This window comes from Callionymus lyra, chromosome 2, assembly GCF_982586985.1.
Source record: "Callionymus lyra chromosome 2, fCalLyr1.hap1.1, whole genome shotgun sequence".
Classification (NCBI taxonomy): Eukaryota; Metazoa; Chordata; class Actinopteri; order Syngnathiformes; family Callionymidae; genus Callionymus; species Callionymus lyra.
In genome coordinates, this window is record NC_141819.1 from 23,226,651 (window position 1) to 23,236,425 (window position 9,775).

Here is a 9,775-nt window from a genome sequence, read left to right on the forward strand (position 1 = left end):
AAACGTCCATTTTTATTTTAGGATTTTAAGGTTCAGGATCTTCAAAGAGCCAGTCACAGAATCAGACAAGATAATAACATTGTCATTTGTCTAAATGTTGACAATAACAGTGGAAACATACCTGCAGCTGTAAAGCAGGCCGAGCACCAGACGTTGTTGATCATGTCGAGCCCATTGTTGAACTCTCTGGACCTGCTGCTGGTCAGCTGCCGTCAGCAACACAAGAGCCCACCTGCTGCTGATCTACTTACTTCTCCAACAAACCCAAAATACAACTCTGTGTGTGCTTTCAGAGGTTTTTTTTTATTCACATACAGTACTTTCAGTTCTGGCAGGTTACAATCGATAATATCAAAAGCAAATCTGCTCTACACCGCTGACGTCTGACGTACAGTACATGGAAGATTCAACTGCGCACACATTATAGACGACAGCAGCAGCCGAGCTTCCTCTCTAGCGTGAGCAGAACGTACAAACGTAGGGCCGAGCTATTTACACGTAGAAATGTAGATACTCATAAACTTTTTTTTTTTATACATATTCACATGTACAGTGTTTTATTTGGGGAAAGTTCAGGCGCTAAATCAGAAATATGTTACTTTAGCCTCACTGTAAGAAGTTAGTAGAGTTATAGTTTTCTGGTTATTTATGTTGATTAAATATGTAAACCTAACTAAGACAAGCATCCTGGCTTTACAGTTGACCAAAAGTTCACGAGTTAAGAAGCGTTCAGAGACGTTGCATTAATGTGCTTCACGGGAGGTCAGTTTTATACCTAATTTAATCTGCTCACAATTGTGCCGGGACTTCTAGTGTTTTGGTTTGAGTTTTAGATTTACCAATATCAAGATCTGGAAAAATGTACTTGTGTTCGCCCTTTTAAAAAGGTAGGAAAACTATTGACCAGAGGTCTACATCCATCTACCACACCACACTAAACTTTCAGAGCACACTCTCAGATGATCATCAAGCATCAGCTAGACTATTCCAGATAACACATTTTAAAAATTTCCATCAATAACATAAAGGAAATAATATCAATTACAACCTTCCAGGAAACACAATATAACGCACCACTCTGCTTAATCACGCCGCTGCCTGCTACGCCATAAATAAAGCGATTACAAAAATAGACTTCACTTCAAACCAAAGCAGGAAAAGTATCTAAGGTGGACTGAATATAAAAATATAGGAACAAAAATCAAGCTGCAGTGTTGGTCTCCACAGCGGCTTTTTCAGAAGCGGCTGGAATTCCAATGAAAGAACTTAATGGGAATGTTTGAGGTTGTGACAGCAGCTGGGATTGGTTGGAACGCTGGCAATGACGTGGGCGCACTTGATAGAGGGCGTGGATTTCCTGCCATGGATTCCCTTTGAAGTCAACCATCCCGCTCCATCTGTGAGTGTTTTTTGTATGTAGCTCAGTAGCAAATATGGGAATTTAGTCAGAAAAGTCCATGGTCACAGGTAGAGAGCAATCTTTACCCCCAGAGACCCAGTAACACACAAAGATAACTTTTGGGCTTCTTCATTGAAAATATCATTGGTCACAAAAAATATGTTTTTTAGCAATGTCATTTTATATGCTGGATAATTGATGAAATTCTATAAATTGTTCTTTAAATACTAACTTATACTTCAATTTAAAAATTCAAAACCCAATTTAAAATAAACTTATTTTTAGAGATTTTAGAGTATTCTATTTCATGGTGATTTAAAAAAAATATTCATCTGGTTTATTTTGAGATTGTTGGAGTTGTACATGTAGTTAAATTGGTTAGTGACCACAGACTGATTGATGTTGTTGATGTCATAGTGTAACAATAATAGATCAATACATTGTTGTGCTCTTGCTTTTAAAGAGATGTTGTTGTGGTGTTACAAAGCTGGGTCTCGGGAGGTTAGGGCTCGGGAGGGTCCGGGTGTGCTGCTGTTCCATTGGAAGATAACTAGAAGCAAAGCTACTTTTTCTTGGAGTTGACGCTCTTACAGACCCAGTTCATTCCCTCCTGCACAACGAGAGTGAAAACACAAAGAGTGAAACTCATGGAACGACGAAAAACACTCAACACTTCAACTGACCTGAATGCCTTCACTGGTGAGCGCCGAGCAGGACTGGATCTGCCACATTCGATCTCGGATGGTGTGCAGGTTGAGACCCTCTGCGATCTCCGCGGCGGGTGCTGCAGTCAGAAGGTCTTGCTTGTTGGCAAAGATCAGCAGTGGAACACCGCTCAACTTCTCCTCATCCAACAACTCTGCCAACTCCTACAAGCAAAGAAACCACGTTCAGGACATGGTTATGTTCACAACACCTGAGCTTATCAGAGGACAATATGGTTAATCTTTAATACATTTGTCTTATAGGTAACAAAGCTACTCCTTAATTAAAAACAAAACAACAATGACCTAAATATTTCCTGATCTTCTCAATCAATATAATCCCTCCATCTGGCCCTGGGCCAGAGGTGAGAAACTAAGTCTGTGGGGTGGACTCATCTTCCTGAAGATGCTGCCATATTTTTACACTTGTTGCGGGTAAAAGCAAATAAGGTGATTTACAGATGCATAAAGGTTAGTGGCTCAAGCCAAAAATGGAAAATGTACAGATGCAGGACTACAATGTTGACTCCTGAAATCTTGAGTTGTGAAAATTGTTTTGCGTTGAACATACCTGACCCGTTTCTTCAAACCTTTTTCTGTCAGCACTGTCAATGACGTAAATCTGAAACAGAAACCCCAGCATTCTGTCAACCGCTGATATGATGTCATTTACAACTCAATTGCAGCTCTGCGATAGAATGTTAACCTATTACCACCTCATGCCCGAACATCAGGGTTAAGATGAAGCCCATCATGACCATATAAGGGATCACATGATGATAAATAGATGGCCGTTTGAAATGTTTTGTTAATACAGTAAATAGGTATTTATTTTGTAATACAGTCATGTAGACAGATAGATAGAACTTTATTGAAATGTAAGAAATGATTAGAGCAGCCTTGTATCTGAAAACAATGTTTATCATTCAGGTAGTAAATCCTGTGTGTGTCATGTGACTAACAAACAGCTAAGAAAACATGGAATGCATAATAACATTGCTTTTGTCAGTACAATGTAGTCACTGTTGATATAAGATCTTAAGTGTTATCAAGAAAAAAATGGGAATTGTCTATCAGTTCTTAAATTAAACTATAATGATCTATTTTTCTTCTTATCATTATATTTGTTCAAACAAATGTTCCTTAAGATGTACCAGACAATTTATATCAACCAAAAAATGAAGACAACGAGGCTTCAATATATGTTTTCCACAAAGTTAACATTAAATGCCTATATTCTGTTGCTGTTAACCACAATAGATAGATAGAGGCTTTGAGTAACATTAGAATGAATGATGGTTGATAATAAGATCACAAGACTCAAGTTGTTTTTGCCTTTTTCCAAACACTTTAAAAAGACTTGAGTTTATCCTGCTAAGAATAGAAAAAAACAAGAACTCTGTTTTCCACAAAATATATTTGGGGTGTAAATGGTGTTGCTCTATAAATCCAGGAATTATAGAAAGTAACAGCAAATAAAAGACAAGATCAAAGATTGTACAAATGTAGCTGCTGCATTTCCTTCCATGAGCATCAACTAGTATTTGTCATGTCTCTAACAAACTCGCAAACTTGAAACTAATTTAGAAGTTTATCACTAGCTTCAAGAACAACATTTTTTCTGTAAATGCAATACATGATTACATCTTATTGTCATTTTAATTGTTTTTTAATTTGAAGTTGCAAGTTGCTGCAAACAAAAGCGTACTCACCAGCACATCTGTGTTTTCAAAATAGTTTCTCCAGTACGGTCTGATCTTCCTCTGGCCACCAATGTCCCAAACGTTCAATTTAAAACCCTGTGACTGCACACTCTTTATGTTGAATCCCTAAAGAGAAAGCACTTGGAATTATTCTCCTCAACATCCGCTTCAGTGGCGCAGTTTGTGGAATGACAGATGGTGATAACATAATCTGAAGTAGCAACAGACCTGTGTGGGGGTGATGTGGCTGATGTCCTCAGACGCCAACTGTTTGAGCAGAGTGGTTTTTCCACCATTGTCCAGTCCCAGAAGAAGTATTCTCACCTCCTGGTCTGGTGTGCTTTTGAGTTTACGCAAGATTGACAATAATCCCTACAACAAATGGAAAAGTTTCATAAACAATAACAATAAAGTTAGAACTGAAGAAAAGTCCTGCACTCTGTCTGTCCACATGGTGGTTTGTAAATATGAAGTTGTAGTTGCTGGGCTCTTTTTAACACACCAAATAAGGGTTGTTAGAGCAAACTGATCCATATTAAGGTAACACAACATCATGTTTGTAAGTGTGTATATATATATATATATATATATATATATATATATATATATATAATTATGTTAAATTAAATGTTAATGGTGCCACCAGACAATACCAAAAGAGTAGCGGCTACTTGATCTTGTGCTTCTACGTCGTCACGTGATTATCTGCAGGTCATATGATTGGCTGTAGGTTCAATCATTCAACATTGAAACTTATGATTTCTATTATTCAATTAAAACAAATTGACCATTTCAATATAGAAATGATTTAATTCAATTTAAATGAATTATTATATTATTAATTCCACCATTAAATTTTCTGATATACTACCATAGTTTATACACTATCAGTTAGTGTATAAATATGTGTAAAATATGTTGAGTGGCTGAATGTGGTTAATGGAAGATTAATTGAAGACATACACAAGTGGTTTCAATATATTTTAGCCACATACAAGACACAATACAGACATATCGCTCTTACATAACCTTTTGTTTACTAAAATCACCTTTATTGTCAAAGATATGTTATGTTGCATGTAGCTGTTTTGGTGTATCTCTACCAGCAGCATTTAGATATAATTAGTTGTTTTTTTTAACTCACCACAAATCCTGACTCCCTTAAACCTGCTTCTTGCTGTTTTCAACTGACTTTCAGGTCGTGATTATACTCTTAACTTCCCTGTCATTTTATGATGACACCTTCTTCTTCCTCTCCTTCCCTGTCAACCTTTTAAACGCATGCCAAATCCTTATTCTCTGGACAAAAAAAACAAAACACCTTTTATAAAGAGATTGAATGGGGGTGCTTTCAGGAACAGCTGCTTCCCACTATTTGAGCAACACTCAGATTCAGGTGAACAGAAAAAAACATACATAGATACATTCATCAAATGTTATTTATATTTTATACCATAAGCAAATTGTGGATCAATCAGATATGTAACAAATCTTAAATCGATACACTTACTAAGTTCGAATGATAATTGAAAATCCTTTATCACGAAACAAAATACAGTGTCAATCCACCTTATTTTTAAATATAAATACAAAGGTAAACGTAATGTTTGCTATAAAAAGTTGCATTTGTTGTTAGCATCAGATGGGACTCTCATTCAAAGGCCGTGCAAGTCCTCTTGTCGTCCACACGGTGGCTCATACTGATAAACTAAAAATGTATTACTGCATAAATCATCCACAACAACAGCTTGAAACGAACATAAAGTATTCAATGAGCCGCATCTGTCAGCTGCTAGTTAAACCAGGGCTGCTGGTTCACACGCTAAACGAGCTAAACATAGCTAGCGAGCTAAGCTAATCTCCCATGATAATAGATCGAAGCAACAAGGCGCTTCTTGGACCTGGACACTTATATTGAGCAGAAAAGAGCGTGTCGTTTAGTGGGGTTGAAACTAAACCTGGGTTGGTCGTGGTAAGGAGTCCTACAATACCGTTATAAAATCACTCAGCGGTTTATTTGAGGGAAAATGATACTCACCATCTTGTTGCCTGCTCGCTCCTGGAGACGCCGCCGAGGGTTACTAAGGGGAATGACGTCAGACGCAAGCTGGCCAATCCCGACGTAAAGAGGAAGCGCTCAACTTTGTTGTAGTGCACTTCACTTCAAGGATGCTTCCTTATCAGCAGGTTTTTACTTTACCCATCATCGTTGAAATTAATAAGCACGAAAAAGGCACCCTTGAATAGATCTTCAAAAAATCATCATGATGAGTGATTTAGTGCATCTTGGAGAGGAAGACTTGAAACATGTGATGGAGTCAGGAGAGTTGGGTTTTCCCGTTATATACCCTTAAATATAATACAATAAAATAATAACCTCAGCATTTCTAGCTTGATTTTATTAATTGATTTTATATTTCTCTCTCTAGCAATGAGTAGGTGAGCACCTTCTGTGTGCTTTTTTAGGTAATTTACTTAACATTTTATTTAAACAGTACACATTCATAAACGTCCATTAAGGTTGTGATCCAAATAAAATCTGCCAGCATCAATGCGGATTTCTATCGCTTGGAGTTTTTTTTTAATTTTTTATTACTACCCTATATTTAAACCCATGGACTTTTCAATTCAGCTTCCAAATTATGACTTTTCATAGCTAGTGTTTCATGTTTCAGATTCACATACACCACTAGATTATGGATTAAAGCAGGGGTCGGGAACCTATGGCTCGCGAGCCAGGTGTGGCTCTTTTGATGATTGCATCTGGCTCGCAGATTTCGGCTTTTCAGATAAAACATAAAATATTATCACTTGTTTCAGGGGTGGGCAATACGTCGATACGGCGAAGCTGTTGCGAGTAGATCGCGTGATTTAATAAAATATGATATAAGAAAATAGTAAAGAGAGCTCTGATTGGCTGCTGTGCATGTCAATCAAATGGTTATTGTGCCGATTGGTTGAAAATTTGATTGACATGCACAGCAGCCAATCAGAGCTCCTGCCTCTTCCACTGACCGCACGGAAAAGATCATATGAATCGAGAATAAAAAGAGCAAAACGTGCGACAGTCATTTTACGCAATTCAGAAAAACGATATAGAATTATAAGCTTGTTTTTTTAAAATAATATATCGAACAAAATAATGCGCGTTTGATCGCTTCAGGTTCTTCTCTACGAGAGTCACAGAAACATGACGTCAGGTCCATCAAAGTTAAGCTGCAGGTTTCAATGAAAGCGCAACAAATGCTGGTTTTCCTTTTGTGATCGCGTCCTTAAAACACACTTGCATTAATACACCATCACATGATGACTATTTGTAAATTACCTTTATCTCACGAATGTAATAAGAATACGCAGAAACACAAACACGTTAAACAGGTGCAGGTGAGACACACATTCTAATGACGTCAGAGACGATCAGACAAAGCGATGACGATGTGAAGTTACTGATGAACAGTTTTATTCTCGTTAAACTTCATCTGAAATGTAATTAATCCACTTGTGTGATTCATATCAGACATGTTTAAAATTAACAAATATAAACTGTTAGTTTGAATTCATGTTTTCATTTGTTTTTGTTTTTTCATGATCACAGAAATAGAGAAATTTTAGTCTTGTGCTTCATTTAAATATGATGGACATATTGAAATGGAGGCATGGAAAGGGATGAACCCGTCTGAATTCTTTGTTGATTTTGATGAACAAAGGAAAAGGGCTTGAATTCGTGTCAAGCACAGATTCTTACATCTGAATATTATTTATATGGCTCTCACTGAAATAAATTTCCAAATATTTTGCTTTCATGGCTCTCTGAGTCAAAAAGGTTCCCGACCCCTGGATTAAAGGATATGGAAATGTAGGTTATTTTCGTTTTAGTTACTTACATTTACATCAGAGGGTTAGGATCAAAAATAAATCCTGGTTCCTGTTTCCACTTCTGGTAAAGATGGTCTGGAAATTCCACCTTAACTGCACTTTTACAGAACTTGTAACTCAATAGTTTCATGATGACAAATCTGCAACTATAGTGAAAAATAACATTACAAAAAGTAGAACAATTCTGACACACACTGATATACTTCATTTATTTAATTTGGAATTTTCTTTGCTCTGTGGAAGTTTTTGTGTTATCAGTTTTATTCATGATTGGCAAATGGTAAACGTACAAGTTAAAATGTTAATGTTTCGAGTGTAATCTGTTTTGTTTTATGACTCTACTGTTAATGACTGCTTTACTAAGGCGAGCCATTGGTTGTTCAAAGGTTATGTTTTAGAAGAGAAAAGTCGGTTAATGTTAGATGTTAAATTTAAGAAGAAAAAAAAATTGAAACAAATAACAAATCTGGAACCGGAAAGATCCAGTATCTTCTTGAGAATGTGAAGTAGAAGGGGAAGGATCTAATAATAAGAAAAGGTCAGCATCAATAATAATAATACCGTGTTTGTTTGTACATTTTAAACATGATCTATGAGGTACCCATTTCCATTACATATAACCAAAAAAGCAAGATGTGATAAAGTAGCATCAAAATTTGAATATAGTTTTGCTAATTATGAGCTACAAGTCTAATAATTCTTAACAATGTGTCCACTGAAGCGAGAAAAACCTAATAAAAATGTATATATAATGTTTCTGTACAGCACAGTATGTCACATCAGAAGACATTTTTATTGTCAGTGTGAACACGACTGAGGATTTTTTTGTGCTGGCAGTAAAGAATAAAATAATGAAATAAGATTACACAAGATAAGGTAAACAAAATATATACTTTAAAATAAATAAAGTATATACTTTATTGAATATTGTTTTGATTGTTTAAGCGCTTTGTGACCCTGGTCTGGAAAAGCGCTATACAAATAAAAATTACTTACTTACTTACTTACTTACAATAAAAAAACAGAACCAAGCACCAAGGCAGCCATTTATGTGGTGTCTCGCTCTACTGCCCAATCTTGATCGTCGTCCATCAGATTTTGAACTTCTCTTAGAAGTTAATTTTCACATCAGCATATTCACTGTTGCTTTATTCCTCTGCATTTTTAAATAAAGTTAATTGATTTTGAGGAACTGGAAGCTGCATATGGTTCTTGTGGTTAAGTTGTGAGGTGGTAGGCTTCTATATAGCATTGCAGGTCAGTGGAATATGAAGGCTAAACACAATGGAGTTGGACATACTGATGTGGAACCCTGGGCACACCAAGGTAGTAGTGAAAAAGTCCAGAATCAATCTCACACAGTCTCAAAATATACAGGTTTAAGTAAGTAAGTAAGTAAGTAAGTAAGTAATATTTATTTATATAGCGCTTTTCGAGACCAGGGTCACAAAGCGCTTTAACAATCAAAACAATACTCAAAACAGTACATACTTCAAAGATCAAGACAACACCGAGAACAACACAGGAGTTCGAGAAATTCAAGGAAAAGCCTGAACAAATAGAAACATCTTAAGATGTTTCTTAAAGGAGTCAGTAGACTCCATCAAGCGCAAAGAGAGAGGAAGATTGTTCCAAAGCTTAGGAGCAACAGCCTGAAAAGATTTCTCTCCTCTGGTCCTGAGCCGTGTGCGTGGAACCATAAGTAGATTCTGATCCACAGACCTCAGAGACCGAGCTGGGGTGTAAGGCTGGATCAGATCAGTGATGTAAGGAGGAGCCTGACCATGAATAGCTCTGAAAGTAAGAACCAGAATTTTAAAGTTGATCCTGAAAGAAACTGGAAGCCAGTGAAGAGTTTTAAGGATCGGAGAAATGTGAGTTCTCCTACTTGAGCGAGTCAGAATTCTCGCTGCAGAGTTCTGAATCAACTGCAGACCAGACAGATCCTTCTTGTTAAGACATGAAAACAAACTGTTACAATAGTCCAGACGAGAAGAAACAAACGCATGGATTACAAGCTCCAGATCATGTTGTGACAACATTTTCCTAAGTTTAGAGATTTTTCTCAGTTGAAGGAAACAGTTTCTGGTCAG

At 36.7% G+C, this 9,775-nt stretch overlaps 1 protein-coding gene across 1 annotated transcript; it reads right to left on the minus strand.

Annotated features, from left to right (window-relative positions):
* Positions 1-282: 282 nt before the first annotated feature.
* Positions 283-5,917, minus strand: arl3b (ARF like GTPase 3b). Its single transcript, XM_087784168.1, has 6 exons — positions 5,845-5,917; positions 4,035-4,178; positions 3,816-3,932; positions 2,675-2,725; positions 2,083-2,268; positions 283-2,009 (listed from the first exon to the last, which is right to left on the minus strand). The coding sequence occupies exons 1-6, from the start codon at positions 5,845-5,847 to the stop codon at positions 1,962-1,964; spliced, it is 549 nt and encodes a 182-aa protein (XP_087640294.1). The 5' UTR covers positions 5,848-5,917; the 3' UTR covers positions 283-1,961.
* Between the last annotated feature and the right edge of the window lie 3,858 nt (positions 5,918-9,775).